Here is a 21,772-nt window from a genome sequence, read left to right on the forward strand (position 1 = left end):
AATATCTGGGAATATATTTAACAGCAAGATGTTCAGTGATAAAAGAAGATAATTATAGAAAACTATTGACTCAAAGAAGAGTGGATTTGGAAAGATGGAAAAATTTGCAATTATCAACATTAGGAAGAATTGCTACAGTGAAAATGAACATATTACCAAAAATCTTATTTTTATTCCAAACAATACCTATAAAACTTGAGAATTTTTTTAAAGATCTAAATTCATTAATCTTGAAATTTATTTGGCAAGGAAAGAAAGCTAGAATTAAGATGAAAATGGAGGTCTTGGTTTACCAGAGTGGGTTTTATATTATCAAGCATCTGCATTAACATGGGTAAAAGAATGGATGACTCTTAGAAACAAAAGGTTGTTATATCTGGAGGGGCACAATTTACAATTGGGGTGGCACGCTTTGTTATGGTAGAGGAAAAATAAAATTCATAATCACTATATAAGAAATGCATTATTAACAACATGGGAAAAAATAAAATGTAAAATATATTTGAAAATTCCAGGGTGGTTGTCAACAATGGAAACATTCGTACACCCAAATTTAGTGGACTTTGAAAAAATCTGGACATATAGAGATATTCTAAACTCTGAAGGGAATTTAAAATCTAAACAAGAAAAGAAAAATCAGGGTGTCATGGTTCCAACAGATGAAACTCTTTAAAAGAACTTTTGAGGCATTGTTTACCTTAAAGAATCTTTTATTCGAGAAACAAAGTATTGGCACTACATAGTTAAAGCCAAAAACTGAATCCCCCCCGCCACAAAGTAGCAAACCACAATTCCCTCCTCCAATTAACAGTCATAAATCACATTCCTCAATTAGCTTGAAGCACAGATTTTCTCCCCAGCTCTCTAGCCCACCAAATCTTTATCAGCTCTGGGCGCAATAACCTTGATTCCCATGGCTGAGTTACTGTTATGACTAACTAGACTCTCATCCACATCCCCCCTACCAGCATCATGTAACTCTAAAAGCAAAAGAGAAAAGATGGCTACATTTCCATCTGTTGTCAAAGCAAGAATATCTGATGTTAGCAGTGTTGAGACAGAGTATCAATTTATTATGGTGGGCACATTTACAAATGCAAGCTAGATATGATAAAGATGTTAAACTGTATGGATTTTATAAGGAACAAACTGTGTTTGATAAGATATTGTTAACTTCTGATGAGAAACTAATTAAGAAAATGTATAATTTTTTATTAACTTTGAAAATGGAAAGCGAACAAGTTAAAGAAACAATAATAAGACGTGTGAAAGTTTTTGGATACGATATAGAATTAGAAAAATGGCAAAATCTATGGGGGAAAAATTATTAAGTGACAATGTCAACTTCCTACAAAGAAAATTTATATAAAATGTTTTATAGATGGCACTTGCCACCAGCAACACTAGCAAAAATGTTCAAAAACATGACAAATATATGTTGGAAATGTAAACATAAGTCAGGCACTTATTATCGTGTTTGGTGGACATGTGACAAAGTAAAGAGTTATTTGAAAAAGATACATGCTTGGCTAGGAAAGATGTTGGGAGAACACGTAAATTTTAAACCTGAACTTTTTTTATTAAGTATAATGCCAGAAAAGACTGATAAACAAAGTATATAATTATATTCGCGCAATATTGGAAAAATGAAGGAATACCACCAGATGAAGAAATAATTTTTAAAAAATACTAGAATGCACAGAGATGGATAGACTGACTATGAGACTGAAAGAAAAAGAAGAATATTACCAAACTTGGGACTTATTTTATCGATAGCTAGAGGAAAGAATAAAGGATTAGGAATTAAATATGTATTAGCGAATGTAAATTCAGACAGCACATTTATTGAATAAATTATTACTGAATGTATGGGGAAAAACAATAAAAACTTTTTTTAAAAAAAATAGCTACCTGTTCTGCCGAAGTGGTGCAAACTGGCTGAGTCCCACAACTGCATTTATAACAATAAAATAGCATTAGGATCTTTTGGATTTTTCCCTAATTTATTTTATTTTGTTTTACTTGATGGTTTACTTGTGCATGGAAAGTGCTTTTCAGCTGCATAAAGAGTTATATTTTATTGAGAATGAAGTTGGCATAGGATATTGAAATGAAAATTTTAAGATAAGCTGACTTCTCTCCCATTCTAGCATGTCTGTGAGTGTAGTAGCAGATTGGTATGAAATAAATCTATTTTTCAAGGAATAATCACGTGCCTTTAGTTACTTGCAATATATGGTTAATTACACGTTTGGAAGAAAGAGTAAAGATTAAATCTGAGTCATACTGAATCATAAATAGGAACCAGGACACTAACTCAGCAAGTTGGAATTATTATTAGTATTAATATTAGTATTAGTGGGAACATTTTCACGCAAAACATAGTGGCTATTGTGTAGTGGGTCCGACGCAAGGAAGAGACGCCAGCTGGAGTATGTGTTCAGCTCTTTATTGGAGGGGGTAGTGTACTGAGAAATGAGGGTTACCTGGCCTCCTTAAATACCTAGCCAGGTAAGCGGACAGCCAATGGGGTTGGCCCGAGGTTTCCCGCCGAAACTGGGTTTCCCGCCACAACTGTTCAGGCCAACGCCCCCTGGTGGCTGTTGCTATGCAGGTGCCTGCATACATAACACCCCTCCCTCCTTAGAGAAGAAACACATAACAACGATAACAATTGCAACTAGCTACAACTATGTACACTGTATGTCAACAACAAAAAGAACAATGCCCCTATGTGGAGGTCACTTGCACACATAGTCTGCCAGGTAGGCAGGTGTCCTGTGGGGCTGGGTGGACCATCTGGGTGTGGCTTGGCCCTGGGCTTGGACAGCTGGTTCTTGGGGCCTTTGTGCTGGGTTGAACAGAGTTGGGTTCAGGAGGCCCTCCTCCTCTGGTTCCTGCTCTGTGTTGTTTCTGGTTGGGCTGACCTCTCCTGGGGTGTGGCTGTCCTGTTGGGCGTGTGTGGTGTGCTCAGGGACCCTTCCTCTGAGCTGGTCGATGTGTCGCCTTATGTGTCTGTCCCCCTCCACCCCCACGATGTAAGAGAGGGGTCCAGTTTTCTCAACCACTGTCCCTGGAACCAATGGATGCCCTGCCCCATAGTTTCTTGCCCAGACCAGGTCCCCCACATTGAGAACTCTGTGTGCTGGTGATGATTGCGATGATGATGATGGTGGTGGTGGTGGTGGCCTAACCGTCTTGGCTGCTACTCGGTCTGGGTGTAAACGGTCCAGCTTGGTGATGAGACGCCGTCCCCACCGTAGTTCTGCTGGGCTCTTCCCGGTAGCCACGCATGGTGTAGTGTGTTGGGCAAGTAGGAATTTCGCCAGTCTGTGATGCCAGTCCCCGCTAATGATGCGCCAGAGTGCATCTTTGGTCGTCCTTACCATCCGTTCGGCTTGCCCGTTGGTCGATGGATGGAAGACCGCGGAGGTGGCGTGCCTAATCCAGTTCGCCTTCAACAACGCCTGGAAATCATTAGCGGTAAACTGAGGCCCGTTATCAGACACAATTACGTCGGGGAGGCCGTGTGTGGCAAAGAGAGCTCTGAGCGCCTGGATTGTCCTCCCCGAGGTCATGTTGGGAACCGGGACTACCTCCAACCACTTGGAGTGGCTGTCCACTACTACTAAGAACAGTTGGCCCTGGAATGGCCCTGCATAGTCAATGTGGATGTGGGACCAGGGTGTGTGTGTGTGGCCTCCCACCGGTGCACGGGTGCGTGTGGCATCTCTGGCCTGGATCTCTGGCACATGTAACAGGCCTTGACCCGTTCCTCAATGTCCTTGTCCAACACTGGCCACCAGAGGTAGCTTCTGGCCAGAGCCTTCATCCTAACCACCCCCGGGTGTCCCTCATGTAAGGAGTCCAAGACCCTGCCCCTTACTGTGGTGGGGATGATGACCCTGCTTCCCCAGCGGAGGCAACCCCTGTGTGTGGAGATCTCGTTGCGCCTGGTGAAATAGGCCTGGAACTCAGGCCCCAGGGATTTGTCCTGCCACCCTGTGCAAACCCATGAGTGTACCCTGCTCATGATGTTGTCGGTGGCTGTGTTACTGGCAATGTCCTTGGCGTGGAGAGGGCATTCTGGTAACACCTGCAGGGCTAGGATCTGTGTTGCTGGTGCTGGGTCTGGTTCAGGGGTGTCCATGGGTAACCTACTTAGGCCGTCTGCGTGGCCCATCTCCTTTTCTGGCTTGTGCACCAGCTTGCAATTGTAGGCTGCAAGGAAGATGGACCACCGGAGCATTCTGGGGGACAGGATTTGGGGCGTCTGCCTGTCCGTTGTGAACAGGCGTAGGAGTGGTTTGTGGTCCGTGTAGACAGTAAATTCCCTGCCATGCAGATAATCGTGGAATTTTTTGATTCCTGCCACGATTGCCAGGGTATTTGAGGGAACACCTGCTGCCGGCATCAAACGCCCTTCGCCCAGTGCGCTCCCACAGGGAGGGTCTGCTCAGGGTTCCGCCGGTAAGAGATTGCCGGCGGGTGACACCCAGGGATAGGGCCTTCTCAGTGGGAGCGCCTGCCCTCTGGAACCAGCTGCCAGTGGAGCTGAGGAGTACCCCTGGATCCGGTGGATCCTGGAGGCCATGATTCCCAGGGCCTCGAACCAGTCTAGACTGACCAGGCTGGCTCTCCGGCCCTCTACCACTACAATCTCCAGGTGCTTTTCGCGACCCTTAAACCCCACCGAGACGGTAGCCTCCCCCTTTACCATGACCGGCGAGTTCTGAAAATCGGTCAGGGTTAAATTTGTAGGCCGTAATTTAATCCGCTGCTTGCTCCGGCTATTTATGTAGTTAAGGGTCTCGTTCGAAATGATCGAGACCGCTGATCCGGAGTCAAGCTCCATGCTGCAAGGAACGCCTTGCAAGCGGATTGTTAGTCTAATTTTGGGTTTGAGCAGCCGGCGGCTACCCGTGTGGTTAATGGCCAGCCGGCTCTCAACAAAGCCAATTCGCGTTTTGGTCGGGGCCCCAGAACCTTCGAACGGCGGTTCCTCCGGTTGCAGCTCATGGATCTCCTCTCGGGGGCGGCGGCTACGGCAGACCGCGGCTATGTGGCCTGTTTTCTTGCAGGCCCGACACGTGGCCGACCGGAACTTACAGAGGCTGCACACGTGGTTCCCACCACACCCTGCGCACCTCTGAGGGTTGGTGGCATTGCTGGGAGGCCTGGGCTTGTCTGGGCGTCTGACTCGCTGGTTGGGGGTCGACGTCCACTGGAGGAGGTCGATGCTCTGCTCGTCCTCGGCTGTGGCGACCTGCCGATGGATGCTGGCCGCCTGGCTGCCGGCCCGGGTCTCCTGGACTGCTTGGACGGCCCCGCAGGCCGCTTTGTGGGCCAGGATGGCATCTTTGGCTTCCTGGAGTGAAAACTCTTCTCTCTCGAACAGGCGCTCTTGCAGCCGCCTGTCTCGTAGGCCGCAAATCAACCAGTCCCGTAGCCGCTCCTCCAAGTTCGAAAACTTGCAGGCGATGGCGGCTTCCCGTAGGGCTGTGAGGAATTCGGCACCGGACTTGTCAGGGCGCTGGTCTCTTTTCTCGAACTGCGACCTCGCGGCCACTTTGGAGCGCCGGGGCCTGAAGTGGGCGTTGAGCTTGGCCATGAGGTCCCGGTACACAACGGTGTTGATGGCCTCCGGGGCGAACAGATTTGTGGCGATCTCCAGGAGTGCTGGTCCCCCGATGCAGAGTAGGGCGGCCGCCTTCGCACCGTCCTCTGAGATCTGATTGAACCGCATGTACAGTTCGGCGTGAGCCAGGTAACGGGCCCATGTCTCGGGATGGTGGGTGTCGAATTCGCGGGGTTGTCCGGCTCTTGCCATCGCGGTGTTGGTTCGGGTCTCGAGTCGCAGATGCGATGACCGGCGTGGTCCGGTCGGCTGGTGGTCGTGGGGGGGGAAGAAGGAAGGAAAATGCCTTTCCCTTCAGCTTGCGGAGCATTCCCCCAGTGACTTCAGCTCCTTGTCAGCAGGATCCCACCTTCGTCGCCACTATTGTGCAGTGGGTCCGACGTAAGGAAGAGACGCCAGCCGGAGTACGTGTTCAGCTCTTTATTGGAGGGGGGTAGCGTACTGAGGAATGAGGGTTACCTGGCCTCCTTAAATACCTAGCCAGGTAAGCGGACAACCAATGGGGTTGGCCCTAGGTTTCCCACCGAAACTGGGTTTCCCGCCACAACCGTTCAGGCCAACGCCCCCTGGTGGCTGTTGCTATGCAGGTGCCTGCATACATAACAGTGGCAACTTATATAGATAGTTTCAACTTACAACAATTCATTTAGTGACTGTTCAAAGTTATACAACGACAATGAAAAAGTGACTTTTAACTGTTTTTCACACTTATAACCATTGCAGCATATCCTTGGTTACATGATCAAAATTCAGATATTGGGCTATTAACTCACATTTATGACAGTTGCAGTGTCCTGGTGTCATGTGATCATGGCAACCTTCTTCCAGGCAAAGTCAATGGGGAAGCCAGATTCACTTAACAAACATGTTACTAACTTAACTGCAATAATTCACTTAACAACTATGGCAGGAATGGTCATAAAATGGGGCAAAACTCTCTTAACAAATGTTTCACTTAGCATCACAAATTTTGGGCTCAATTGTGGTCATAAGTCGAGGACTATCTGTATTGTAAAGCTGTTTCTTTAAAGTTTCATTGTGACCTAGCTTTAGTTGGACAAAAACACAGTCTGGTTTTGCATCCCTAGCATAGCATTAATCAGAGGAAATGTTTTATTTATCTTGAAAAACAAGAGCTTTAGGGTATATTAATTGCTTGAACATAAAATTTTGTACCATAAAAGTTGGCTATCCTAATATTGTCTCGTTAATCTATCCAATTAGTCTATATTTTATTTGCCTGATCAGTAAAATTATGTTCTATCAATAATAAAGTAGGAACACATGTGCAGACCCATTTTAGGCTCTTATTGGTTACATTCGTGGACAGGATGATGACAATTGCCTTTTTAGTAGACCAGTTAAGAAGACAAATTGAACAATGTCAATAGAAAGAAAAATTGTATAGCACTGCAACTTGTGCTGGAAGTTTAGGCTCCAAAGTTAATAGGGTAGATAGGAGGATACAGAACCAGGATAATTCCGAAAGAATTTTGAAGAACAGGAGGCCTCAAGATTTACTTTGCGCTATCAGAATGTTACCTGCCTTTTATATTGGTCTGAATTAATTTGATCAAAGTTCATTTTACAATTCATTTTTTAAAAAAAAATGATAGCCAGAATTCTACCTGAAAACAATTCCTGGTAACTTTTCATAGCCAACCCAATTCCTTGACCCACTGCTTCTCATGGGACTGCTATAGTTCTTACCTGAAATGTATAGATCTAGACAGATATAAAGGGACATGGTGGCTCAAAGGGACACGGTGGCTCAGTGGGTTAGGATGCTGAGCTTGTCGATCAGATGGTCGGCAGTTTGGTGGGTCGAATCCCGAGTGCCGCGTAACAGAGTGAGCGCCTGTTACTTGTCCCAGCTTCTGCCAACCTAGCAGTTCGAAAGCATGTAAAAATGCAAGTAGAAAAATAGGGACCACCACGGTGGGAAGGTAACAGCGTTCCGTGTGCCTTTGGCGTCTAGTCATGCCGGCCACATGACCACGGAGACGTCCTCGGACAAGCGCTGGCTCTTCGGCTTTGAAACGGAGATGAGCACCGGCCCCTAGAGTCGGAAACGACTAGCACGCATGTGTGGGGGAACCTTTACCTTTTAAGACAGATATAAGTAAATTTGTCTAGATCTATATAGTGTTTAATCACTGTGTTTAAAGTTTAACATAATGATTTTAACTGAAGATACTACATAGAATATTTGTGTGTCAGTTTTCAAATATTTTGGAGGTATTAAATATTATTTATATCAACAATCCACATATCTCTGTTAGTTGAAATCTTTAAAGTAGGCTGCAGAATATACAGTCACACATTGTTGTTGTCAAGATTCTTTCCAGTCTTTCCAATGCTTCCAGGCCTTATCAACAGTATCAGCTCCTTTGCTTCTGCCATGTGGTAATCGCCATACAATTGATTGGCAGGCCAACTACTCTTTTGTGGGCTGCAATTATTTTAATTTTTTATTTATCAGTATGGCTCTTTTCCCTCTACTAATTGTGCTGTCCTGTTTTAAAGGCTTAAGCAGAGATAAGCTCTTTCTATTCCACTTCAACATTTTAAAAAATGTCTTCATGCTTCTATTGCTGTGTTCATTTGCTAAGGACAGATTGAATGTACAGAAAGGTTTACAGATTTTGGAGTTATAGATACAGTGATCTCCAAAACTCCCATTTAAAAATAGTATGGTTTTGCTTGCACAGTGAACCCAACATTTGCCACATAGGAATGCAACCGGTAACTCATATAGGGATCAACTGACCAACCAATATCTTTAAAGGTTATTTACCTGATGTAGGGTCAGGTGAATTTGTTCTTCTCTGCTCTGCCTCCTCCTCATTTTTTGGCCCTAAGCAAACAAAATGTGCTTATCTATACACTTCTTCAATTACAATAATGTTACAATTTTAAATATGAATAGTAAAGAAAGTTGGAGACTGTAAGTCTTGGTATAGTGCACAGGTGTGTTGCTACTACCTTTTAAAAGATGTTTTCTCATCTTCTGAGTCTAGTCTTTAGTTCTTGGATTTTCTGGTGATGTATCTGAACTTTTCAAGAAGTTAGTAATTTTGAAATCAAAATCTGTAACCTCTAATGTCAACCAATAGAGGTGAGCACTCCACATAGTGCTAAACTACAACTCCCAATGGCTTCAATTAAACTAACCAACAGTGAAGGATGCTGGGCTTTATCATTCAGGAATAATTTGATTGTCAAAGGTTGTCTATGTCTGGCATACCATTTAGTATTTATTGCAAGGAATATTTATTTTACTGTTCAATATTAGTTTAAAGAAGGGAGGCATTCGCTGAAATAAGAAAGTATCTGCCATAGATAAAATAAGAAGAATTTTAAGTTAAAGTGAAGCACTGCCTAATTTTGATGTAGCTTGACGTATATTAGAGTGCATATTAAATTCCCCGCACCTCTAAACTAGCTATGGAAAACACTCTTGGCTAAATTTCCAGTAACACGCTTCTCCCCATGTTGCCCTCTCCTTTCAACTTGGCTAGTTGGGGATGATAGGAATTATTCATCCAAAGGCATGAGGTTGGGGAGGACTTAGTTAAATGGTCAATTGGTCTGGCTTCATTTTAAGGCAATTTTTAATTTGGTTTGCTGTCAGACTATTAAGATGGGGCAAAGGATTTGGGGGCTGAAAAAACTCAGTCATCAATAATCACACATTTGGACACTGCTTTCTCTGCTTTACTGTGTTAAATTGAGAGTTTATTGAAAAGTACCATCCTGTGTTAAAAGGTTAACACAGTCCTGAGGTTTCAAATTTATATGCTTGTATTTTAAAAAAAAAATTAGTCTGCAACATCAGACTAATAAAACTATCACTCACTTAGAAGCCCCCTCTTTTTAAAAAATCTGTGAAATTTTGGATACATGCTTTTTATTATTAAAAAAAAGGCTTTCATCCAGCCAAACCTGTGTGGTACTGACTAGCTCTGCAAAAGTCCTTGTGATGTTTCTGCCTTTAACATTAGAGTATGTTCAAACAACCCTGCTTTCTTCCTTTCATCTTAGATGCGTAACATCTGAAATTTACAAATAAGAATAGGAATACCCTTTTGAATTTAAAGCACTGTTACATCTCATAATGCCTGTAGATTATTTTAACTCTCCCATGCACAAATATATTACTTACACACATAGAAAGGTCTCTTTCTTCCCTGCCCAGTGCTGGGAAATTGTATCTACTTACTCTGCCATAGGCTTTTCTGCTTAAGCGGCTTCCTCTGCTGGTGTCAGCAATTTGAGAGGCTATTAAAGGCAAAGTTTCAGAAGCCAGGAGAAAAGTTGGCAATCTTCCCTAGAAATTAAGATCCTACTGTAGGATGACTCACTGATTTCGGCTTTGCGCGCTGGTGTGATGCCCTTTGTCATAGGCTTTCTAATCTTTCTGTGCAAATTTTTTCTTTCTTTCAAAACCTCCCAAGTGGGTGACTGCAGGGCAGATTATCTCCTTGGCTAGAACAGAAAACAAACCTTTTCAGAAATGTGGAGATTTTGTGCTCTGTAATGAATTAACTACTTCTATGAAGAAAACAGCGTTCCGTGCGCCTTTGGCGTCTAGTCATGCCAGCCACATGACCACGGAGACGTCCTCGGACAAGCGCTGGCTCTTCGGCTTTGAAACGGAGATGAGCACCGGCCCCTAGAGTTGGAAACGACTAGCACGCATGTGCGGGGGAACCTTTACCTTTACCTTTACCTATGAAGAAAACAAGAAAACCAGGGGGTGACTTTTGGAATTCTTTCCGGCCCCCTTTACCACAAGTGGCCATAGGCAGCATCGGTGTTTTCTGTTGTTTAAAGAAGTATGTGTTTGATCTCTGTGTGTATGAGATTCTGCTTCTCTTCTTGCTGTGTGTATGGATGCACTGGGAAGCACAAGATGAGCTGTATTTGTTCCTCCTGAGACCAAAAGTCCTGTAGCTTACAGTGGAGCAGCCAGCAGCATTTGACTACCATAAGGATTCAGTGGATTTTTTTTCAATGGATTTTTTTCTCCATAGTCCCAAGCAAGATCAAGGCCATTTTCAAACATGGTCTTTGTTTTGCTGGCTTTGCCTCTTCCTCTCCAACTCATACTATTCTGTTCAGTCTTCAGGGAATTAATTTGTTGATAGAACTCCAAAGCTTAATAATAATAATAATAATAATAATAATAATAATAATAATAATAATAATAATAATAATAATAATAATAAGGCGGCCCCCAGGGGGAGAGCCTTCTCTGTGGGTGCCCCGGCTTTGTGGAACCAACTGCCGGTGGAGCTCTGGACGGCATCGGACCTCCGAACTTTCCGTCGTGGCCTGAAGACCCATTTGTTTGAATTGGCCGGTCTGGCCTGATGGGGGAGCTGGGTTTTAAATTGTCATTTTAGATTGCATTATTGTTTTTTAATTGGGCACTGATTTAATCTTTGTTTTAACTTTTGTATAGTACTGTATTTTTATTTATATGCCCTGTGAACCGCCCTGAGTCCCCAGGGAGAAGGGCGGTATATAAATTAAATAAAACGTAAACGTAAACGTAAAGTTGGAAGGGACCTTGTAGGTCATTTAGTCCAACCCCCTGCTCAGGCAGGAAACCTTATACCATTTTAGGCAAATGGCTGTCCAGTCTCTTCTTAAAAACCTCCAGTGTTGGAGCATTCACCACCTCTGGAGGCAGGTTGTTCCACTGGTTAATTGTTCTAACTGTCAGGAAGTTTCTCCTTAGTTCTAGGCTGCTTCTCTCCTTGACTAGTTTCCATCCGTTGCTTCTTGTCCTGCTTTCAGGTGCTCTGGAGAATAGCTTGACTCCCTCTTCTTTGTGGTAGCCCCTGAGAAATTTAAATAATTTCTCCCCCGTTTTTAGCTGAATTGAAAATTAAAAGGAGATAAGTTGCAAACTATGCTTGAGGATACTACGGTTACTTTCTCATAATATTCCTGTCTTTTGGCACTGTAGGTATATAGCAGAGAGCAGTTTTGTTGGTATTCGAACATGGTCCCCTTCTATGGTCTGGGCCTGCTTCAGAAGTATTGACTTCTACCTTAAGTTTTATTCAGGTCTTTGCTTTTTCAGGTCTTTGCTTTTTTCACTACAGATATCTTATAAATATAGCCTTTTCCCTTACTAGAACTGGAGCAACTCAGGATCTCAGTACCTAGTAAATTCCCGTGCTGGATCTCCTCTGCCATTTTTTAATCATCATGATGGGTACCACTGCTTTTTGCAAAAAAATGAAATCCAGAATAAGACCTTTGTGGAAGATTTCAGTGGAATTGTATATCCCCTTGTTATGTGTAAAAGCATCTGCAAATGCATTGGGAGAGGCAAATGAGGCAAGGTTGATGTCATCATTGGACATTATTATCATTTTGGCATCACTGGATGCCACTGCTTACCTATTTACGTCTTGTCTTCACAGGGCTATTAAAAAAAGTTTTACTCAGTTTCTGTGTGCGTCGTAAAAAAAAAGATAGGGCTGTTTGAGAAATCAACTTATTCGGGGTAATAAAACTCTTAAAGCTGCATCAGCTTCTATTCAGGCCAACTCAATAAACTGGCAATTTCCTTGGCAGGGAGGACGAATAGGTCAGCCTTTCCCCAACCATTTCCAATAGTTTGCCAGCCATTCTTTTCATCTACAAGGACAGCTGCGCCTCTAAGCCAACTCTACAAGTTATGTCTCTGTATTGTCCTTTGTATTGCCTGCAAACCATAAACCTCAGATGAGTCTTCCCAGTGAGGAGGAGTCTCTTTACCCTCTCCCTTTCCCCACCCCCCCCCCCATATAAAGATATGGGCAGGTTAGTCTAGGTCAGGGATGTCAAACTGCTGGGCCCCGGGCCAGTTGCATCATGCGGAGGCCGCACCCACCCCAGCTCCAGCAATGCGAAAAAAGTCGTGACACATTGTGACACGTGATGTGACGTGGCGAGTTTGACACCCGTGGTCTAGGTGAAGGCAGTCCTTCAGAATTAGTTGGAAGCCATACAAACTTCTGTAATGAAACTTGTTCTTAATTGTAGAAATTCATGATATCATCTCAAAGGGCAGGAATAATTGAGAGAGCGTGAATAATTGATTTAAGTATCAGTCACAGAGATACTGTTTTAATCTTGGGAATTTCCTAAGTGTTTTCCAGGACAATGGAACTATTTACCCCAATGAATAATTTGGTCCCTTTCAGTGGATTTGTTCTATTGTGGCCAGTGTTTTAATCTGGATTCCTATATAAGCTAAGGTTGAAGATCTAAGTATTTAAATTTATGATCTAAGCTGAGCATCTATATGTCACTGGGTTAGTGAGTGTCTTTATATATTTTCCACACTACTATGCAAAAGTGACAATTCATTGAAAACCTGGTTATGGTCATATTGGATTATTTCTGCACCTGATATTTTTTCAGTACATGTTTTCTCCAGCTATATACATTACAGTAAACTGAAATTATGAAGCAATAATGAGCTACCACCTATTCTTAGGATTTTTGTTAGACAAATATTTATTTATTTATTTATTTATTTAATTAGAGCGCGCTGATGTGAATAGAAAGGATTGGAATGTACTTTAACAAACTGCTATGGTGCTGATGGGCAGGATTAGCACTACCATTAGGAAAAGTAATTAGGCAGAAGAGCTGGAGGTTGGAGAATGGCAGGGAGATCTTAAGCACAGAGGCATGAGCTGAACAGGCAGCCTTGGGCTCCCTAAACTGCTACTCTGTCACCAATGTTGACATAAGGTTTAATTGCCAGCTGAATCTGGGTGGCAAGTGACATCTCATCCTTCAGCTTAGGCAGCGAAACATCTCTGGCGAGTCCTGTTATTTGGATTTACCAGGAATAACTAATATCCTTCTGTCTGACATTTCAGGGGAATAGTGTAATACAAAGCTTATTCGTAGAGGAATAACAAAAATACATGACATTTAAAGCTACTGGAGTCTATGCATTCCATAGTGCCTTGACAACCATGACTCAGATAGAAGAATGACCATTAAAAATAAATCTTAACATTTAGCTGTTGCTAAAAACATTTTAATAGTATGATACTGGAGTTAAATCTTGTAGTAAGAAATGTGCTCTAACTTAATGAACTTACCTCTGAACAGACACACACAATTGCAATTTTATTTCATAATATAGTTCGAAACAAAAGCATCTCTAATGACATTTAGATGTTTGTTAAGAATACAACACTAAGCAAGGATGATACCTGAAATTTAAGGCTCTTCAATGTTTTTCCCCCCAATGGTATGTCACATCTGTTTTGTACTTTATTGAACATCAAATTATCTAAAGGCCAAAAGTACCATAAACAGGTAGTTGCATTTCATGTATCTTTAATAAAACTGGTATAAAAAGCTGATGAGGGAACATACACAGCACTGGAATTAAATTTCTAGTACCTTGATTTTGCTTAAGAAAAGCCATCGGTTTTTCCTGGTGCAACTTGCATCTTTACATGCAATATAATCATACATGTATCATGATGTATAGCTGGGCCTACGAAGGTATTATTGTAAGGCTGAAATCCTACCTTAGCCATGGAAATGCTTTCTCATTCCAACTTATTTGCTCTGCTTTTGCTGTGGGGAAAGGCCGGAGGAGGGAGTACGGTATATGCTATCTTGAGCTCCTGGAGGGAAAACAAGATATAGAGCAAAAACAAATTAAATAAACAAAGCAACTAGCTTATCACTCATGTATCTTAACAGCTGCACCAATTTATAACAGAAATTTTATGATCAACTCTAAGATTCCCTCCCAGCAGTGTGGTGTCATTTACAACTAAATAATACTTTAGATGAAAGAAATTAGAGCTCTAACCCCAAAACTGGCTACTTTGGAGGTAGTTAAGTTGAATAATGTTGGGAATAGTATCAAGCATCAAGTTAAGAAAAGCTTAGGAAAAAATAACTTATTTTCTCTTGAGAGAATCCTTGTTGGGTGTTATGAATAAGACCAACATTCTAAACACTAAGAGATGTTCAGTTTATAATACATAGTCATACTCCCCAGAAAGAGATCGCATATCTGCTTCCTGTGAACATCCTCAGTCGTCTAAGCTAGGGTATATATTAGAAGAGTTGGCTTGTTGTAAAGTGCACTGAACACTAGATACCTAATCACATCTACAAGAACAGATTTTGCTTCCCCCTGTCATTAGCATGGAAGAAAGGTAAACTTCACTTCTTGTGTCTATCATGTTTTTCATTATTATTATTATTATTATTTTAAAGGAACCCGTCTTTTTCCTTAATTCTTCTTAAATACTGACAGTTCAGGAATCCTCTCTGCTTCTACTTCCATCTTTCTTTGATTCAAGGGTCATCAGTTCCGTGCTGTTGAGGGAGGTTAACATAACAGAATTGACATTTCGTCAGCTTTGTAAAGTTGGCAGTTTGGCAAAATTCCACAAGTCCTACTACATGTGGGGGAAAATTGCATCTGTTCATGATCAACTTGCCAGCACTTACATGAGCTGCCTAAAGTTATTTATTTCAAGCAGCCAAAAAACTGTGGCTGTTCTGCATTTTGCTGGGAGTAAGTTTTTTTGAACCCTACTGCACATCTTCTTTTTTTGGGTGGGGGAAGAGCTTCATACGTATTTCTTGACCTTCACTTTCCTACTGAAGAGCGCAAACACCCTGCTGATTCTATTGATTGTAAATCACAACAGAAGGAATGACACACCGGATCAGTAGGCTGGCTATGCTCATCACTGGAAATGTTTTGTACATGCAACTATAGTGATATGATAGGCTCATAGCTATACAGTATATACTAAAAGATTGAGAATAGTGACAAAGAAGGTGGGCATTTTTGCCTGTATAGAATTCTAACACATCTATAAGCATCCAGATATTTTTAATAGGCAAGCTCGACATGACATTATTAGTCTGTGAAGTAAGACAATCCATGATATATTTTGACTGTTTCCTTTGTAAATCTTCTCCCACAGAACTCAGTCAAATACTTTGTATATCATTCCTAGGGAGCCTCACATAGCTCTCTTAAACAATTTTTACACACTCAAGTTTCATTTCTGATTCATTTAATTTATATTAAAGAATAGCACTGAAGGTGGTTAAGTATAAAAGGGATAAAATGCAAACAACAATAAAATCACCAAACTCCTAAATAAAACATTATTGAAGAACATAGTTTAAAGCTTAGAACATAATATTTAGAAACATGTAAATAAAATGGAGTAAGCCAATTTAAATCCCAAGGTGTCCGCTATCTTATCCTTCAAAAAGCATAAATAATATTTTTGTTTACTAAAATAATGACTGTGATGCTCTTAGCCTGATTTCTCGTGAAAGGGAGTTCCAAACATTGGAAGAACTTTTGAAAGAGCCTTTCATATTCTACAAAGATGGCAAGACATATATAGAGTCTTCTAGTGCAGTTTTAAACTCTTGACAGTCTATTAAGGATAAATATAGCCTCCCAAATAGCCCAATTCCAAGTTGGGATTATAGTTGTTGTTTGTATATGGTGTTCTTTGTATTTAAACTCATGGATCATTACTTTGAAAACTATACAGGTTGTCCTTAACCACAACTGGGACCAGAATTTTGGTTGCTTAAGTGATGTGGCCATTAAGTGAATCATCACACCACCAGACCTGAACATTTGTACTCAAAAGTTGGCATGATTTGCTATTCTGCACCACTATTTTATCTTGCCATAGTATTCTCAAGTGGCAAACATGTATCTATTTCCATTAGCACATCATTGTTTGTAATTCTGACCTCATGAAAATATGGATCTGAAATTTAACCCTTCAGATTGCATTAACTGGTATTGCCCCAGTATTACTGTCCCAAATAAATATCTCTTACAGTCCAAAATTGTTATATTGTTTATAACAAATACAAAAATCAAAAGGTTTTGACTCCCAACATGCTAAAATGGCCAGTGAAGATTCACAATTGGAAGGCAAATGCTGGTCATGTAGAGAGATGACCAGCAAAGTGAGGGTAGATTGTAAAGGATGACAAAGTAAAAAAGAGATTATGGCTTAGCTCAGGGGTAGGCAACTTCAGCTCTTTTATGACTCGTGGACTTCAACTCTCAGAATTCCTGAGCCAGCCAAGAATTCTGGGTGTTGAAGTCCACAAGTCACAAAAGAGCCAAGGTTGCCTACCCCTGGCTTAGCTGGTGCAAATGTTTTGTGGTTTTGTGGATCATGTCTCAAAAATGTTGGATCCCAAAACTTTCAGGGCAAGCAGAACATGCTGAAGTTGGGGGGGGGGAGGAGGTTGCGTCCAGAATTGTCTATGTACCAGAATATTTCAAAGAGAAAGCTAAAAATGCAAGGAAGAGAGAAAAAGTAAAAGAAAATCAGAAAAGGAAGAAAAATTATACAAAGAAATAGCTTCCAATCTTTTTTACAGCAGTTATAAGTACAAATATAAATTTACCTCTTACTCTATGGTTACAACATAATCTCTCTCTTATTTCTATAACCCATCCTGTCTAATCATCAAAACCATAAAACATATGTTCCTGTTTTTGTGTAACACAATAAGTCCATAAAGGGTTTCCACGCAACAATAAATGTAGATGTTGTCTTTTCTCTTATCAAAGAAATTAATTTAGCCATCTCAGCTATTTCCTTACAATGGGTCCTCAGACTTCTGACTCTTGCAGCATCCCAGTGGTTATGCAATTGTGATTTCTGATGTTTCCTGCTAACTTCCTACAATGTGGAAGCCAACAGGAAGTTGGAAATCATGGTCATGTGAGGCCCTTGTTTAACAGCCCACACACTACTCACCTAATGATGGTCCAGGGTCATCCAGCTTCCTGGCTTATATCTTGGTGCCTTAACCACTATACCAGACTGGCTCTCCTATATGACATAGAGTAAGAGTAGGCAACCTTGGCTCTTTTATGACTCGTGGACTTAAACTGCCAGAATTCCTGAGCCAACATGGCTGGCTCAGGAATTCTGGGAGTTGAAGTCCATGAGTCCTAAAAGAGCCAAGGTTGCCTACCCCTGACCTAGAGACCGCCTATTTTATACAAAGCAATGAGCTGAGTATCTCCAGACCCTATCCCAGAGCATTTCCATGATCAATCAGAGCTAATTTCTCTTTGAGCATAAAAACATTTAAGGAGCTGAATCCACTCTGTCACTTAATTCCACTTGCAAGTGCCATTTAAATTTTGTTTTGTTAACATCCTTTCAAAAGAGAACAAGATTACTTGATTCCAAAGATCACTTGGTGTCATTCTTTTTAGTATTTTGCTCTTTTAAATTGATTTTTTCTTCACCATTACAAAACCCAGTTTCTAAGTTCCTTGACTTAAAAGGAATTTAAAGTTCCTTTATTTCAACTCCTCAGATAAATCAGGGAATTGTATTTTTTGCACGTTCTTCTTTTGTCGTGTTCAAAACTGAAACTAGGAAAAAACAAAGAAAGGAATATGAATGCTTTTCACTGTGCTCTGAGAATATGTGCGCATTTAATTAAAATGACCATATAGATCAGGGGTGTCAAACTCAATTTCATTGAGGGCTGCATCAGCATTGCGGTTCCCCTCAGGGGGCCAGGTGGGTATGGCCAGGGTGGGCGTGGCCTACTGGGTGGGCGTGGCTAGAGTGTGTATGGTCTACTGGGTGGGCGTGGCCAGCTCTACATCGTTCGCATCAAGGGTGCCTATGGGGGCCTGGGCAGGAGTGGGACAGATCTGAGGGTCTCTGGCAGGAGGAGGGTCTCTGGGCCAGGGCCAAGGCAGTGGGGGCCGTTCCCTCACTGTTTCCAGGATGGCTTCGCGGGCCACATGAAACCCCTTCGCGGGCTGGATCCAGCCCCCGGGCCTTGTGTTTGACATGTCTGATATAGATATTGCATCGAGATATGTTGTTTAGAAATGCTGACAATATAATTCAGGTTATCTCCTCTGACTTTGCCAAACAGTTTGTTTTGGCCCAAAGATGTTTTGGCTAGCTAGAGAGACTTGGAGTGCGGAAGGGAAAGAGCCAGTTAAAATATGGTTACTATTAGTGAAGGAGGGATCTGAATTATGGGACCGTTTTGATGAAGCGCCCATTATTTTAGGCTATTTTTCAAAGCATCCTTCACCTGCAGGACGGAAGCTGATACAAGAGGCCGGCTGATAAGAGCTGAAAGAGGAAAGAAGCACTGAAAGAATGGAAAAGAGGAAAGTTCGATTTGGGAGAGATGAGACGTTTTGGGAAAGGAATTAATTCATTTCTCTGCTTCCCTCATTTCCACCTTCCTCAGACCAGGTTGTGTGTGTCATGCTGTGGGGACCCACAGGGACACCTCTCTTCCGAGTATAATATTTAGGACTTTCTCTAGTCTAGTCCTCAGCCCAGGGAGGTTCTGTTATCTTTCTTCCTCATTCTGCTTCACCTTCCGCTGGTCCCCTCAGACACCTGAGGGCTAAGCCCAGCTTCAGCTCCTTTCCCCCCCCTCCACACGCCTCTTCCAGCATCCTCACCTCACCTCACCTCACCCTCTTCCTCTCGGCTGGTTCCCGCCCTCAATATTTCCCCCATCCCTTTGCTTCATGCCATTCGCCCCTCCCCCGCTCTCCTCGCCTTACCTTGCGCCTCTCCTTCTTTGGCGCCTCCCTCTCTCCACATACACCCCCCCCCCGACTCCCCAGAGCGATGCTCTCGCTTTTTCCTCGACTCTCCCGCGTCTCCTCGTCCTTCGCAGCCCTCTCCTCGCCCTCCGCCCCCCAGTTGCATCCTCCCCGGCTCTTTCCTTCCGCGCCTCCGCGCCTCTCCATCCCGGGAGCCTGACGCCTCCGGGCCCGGGATTGGTGGCTGGTCGGGGCCGGAGGAGAGATGGAGCCGGAGAGGGCGGCGGTCTGCAGGCGCCCATGACTCCGCGGCCGGCCGGCCGCTGCTCCGCCCGACGCTTCTCTAAGTAAGCAGGAGCCGAGCGGAGAAGTCCCCCGGGTCCCGAGCGGAGCCACCTGCTCGCCCGGCGGAGCCACCTGCTCGCCCGGCGGAGCCAGCCAGCCATGCCGGCCGAGAGTAACGAGCCCGACTGTCTCCTCCGCTACCAGGTGAGCGCTGACAGGTCCCGGCCGGGAGGACGGATGCGGCAGCGCGCTGGGGGGGGGGGGGGAAGGAAAGAGAGGGGAGGGGAGATGAGCGTGCATTGCCGGTGGCGGATTCTCGCCGACGCCTTTGCAAGGTCACCTTCGCGTGGCTGAGCCCCGAGGTGGGCGGGGGGGGCCTCTCACGCCGCCACCGGCCTTTGTGGGTTTCTTCTGGTTTGGCTGGCAAGGGCTCTCTGGGTGGAAGGAAGCGGCTTACTGCGGCAGTCTTTGCCTGTGGCGGCGGCGGGGAGGCGGGGGGGGGCGGGAGAAGGAGGAACGGCGTGGCTCTTCCCTTCCCCTCTCCCTCCCCCCGTTGGATTGAATTGAGTGGGTGGGAACGGACAGGCGCCCCGAGGCGGGCGCGAGGGAAGGGGGACGTTTGGCTGCCTTCTTTTCTCCGGAAAGAGAGAGGTCCCGCTGTGCCGAAGGAAGCCTGGCGTTTCGGAGCAGGAATTCGAAATCAGTTCGGAGGAAGGAGCCTGCTTTCCATGGCACCGGCCGTCCGCCTCCGGGAACCATCTCTCTAGTTCAGGGGGTCTTCAGACTTGGCCCTTTTATGACTTGTGGACTTCAACTCCCAGAATTCCTCACCCAGCAATGCTGGCTGAGGAATTCTGGGAGTTGAAGTCCACAAGTCATAAAAGGGCCGAGTTTGAAGACCCCCTGAACTAGTTTCTTTTTTTTTCTCCTGTCTCTTCCCCTCTTTTTATGTGTTGGGCTCTGCGGGTTATTATGGTTTGAGGAGCCACAGCTACGGCTTTCAGGGTCCCGAGGCCCCATTTTCACCAGCAGCACCCCAACGGTCTGCACAGCGTAAACCGCTTTTTAAAAGAAGGAGGCTAGATAGCATCTGAAAACTGACTTGTTTCTTTTTTTTCCCTCCTCCCTCCCTCCCCGCGCTGTTTTTTTAATCCGAACTGATTGTGTGCAGGATGGGTGTTGCGTGCAAAAAGATGCAAAGAGGTTATGTGTAACTCGAAACCCAACTGATGCAGCACACTCACCTTGTTGGGATTCACCTGTGCAGCCACCCTTCGTAAACATAGCTCTGCAGAGCTTTTTAATTATTATTATTATTTTTTTCCCCAAAGGAGGCTTTTAAGTAAGTTTTTGCAGCGTGGACGGTCTATTGTAATGGGGAGGGGAAAGATTTAGAAAATTTGAAGAATTTGTACTCAATGGAGAAGTTAAAAATTAACAGTGATAAAGACTATGGAGGTGCTCTGTTTTTATTGAAAGACAGTTGGATTGGCACACTTGTATAACAGCGAGGTCAGTTTAGAAAATTTATTTTCTAATTTGTAATCTTGAGTTAGCAGTTTCTAGAATATTTAGTGATATAATAACATTGGTACAAATAATCTTTCCCCCCCAGGTTAAGCCAAGGAGCTCAGTTTTTATTTTGTTGTTCCTTTTACCTTGTTCAGTAAGCTTCCCTAGATAGAAGTAGTACAGTCCCATACAAGGTTTAACAAGTAAATACAAAAACAAGAGCAACTCTAGTAAGATATGTTTCAACTGGCTGGGAACAGGGGAATTTTGTATTCTTGAAGTTTTCTTATGTGCCACTGCAAGTATGTTTGACATCTCTTCTGCTTTTGGTCTAAGGAACCATATGGCGCAGTAGTTAGAATGCAGTATTATTGCAGGCTGACTGAAATGATGCTTGAGCAGAGGGCTGGACTAGAAGACTTCCAAGGTCCCTTCCAGCTCTATTATGATTCTAATCTGATAAACTCTGCCCCACAGTCTGGAGTTTGATCCTGACCGGCTCAAGGTTGACTCAGTCTTCCATTCTTCCGAGGCTGGTAAAATGAAGGACCCAGATTGTTGGGGGCAATAGGCTGATATTGTAAACCACTCACAAGTGGGCTGTGAAGCATTATGGACTGCTATATAAGTCTATGTGCCATTGATATTGTTATTTAAGTTTTAAGTGGACAGTATGAATTCCAGTTGTTGTCATACCCATCCTGACAATTAGGCCATCTTGTAGATGACTATAGTTCCCATTTAAAATG

General features: G+C 43.4%; 2 protein-coding genes across 2 annotated transcripts in view; one reads left to right on the plus strand and one right to left on the minus strand.

The window, feature by feature from the left end:
* The window catches only part of LOC310634265 (aquaporin-5-like), a 381,927-nt gene that overhangs the window by 179,086 nt on the left and 181,069 nt on the right, over positions 1-21,772 (minus strand). The window lies entirely within an intron of this gene.
* SLC4A8 (solute carrier family 4 member 8) overlaps positions 19,671-21,772 on the plus strand; it is a gene marked incomplete at its 5' end in the record, with an annotated part of 113,837 nt that continues 111,735 nt past the window's right edge. Inside the window, one exon of the mRNA XM_083352449.1 lies at positions 19,671-19,715. Within this exon, the coding sequence (XP_083208575.1) occupies positions 19,671-19,715 (45 nt within the window). The remainder of the gene's footprint in view (positions 19,716-21,772) is intronic.

The sequence above is a fragment of the Vipera ursinii genome, assembly GCF_947247035.1.
Source record: "Vipera ursinii genome assembly, chromosome: 2".
NCBI classification, from domain to species: Eukaryota; Metazoa; Chordata; class Lepidosauria; order Squamata; family Viperidae; genus Vipera; species Vipera ursinii.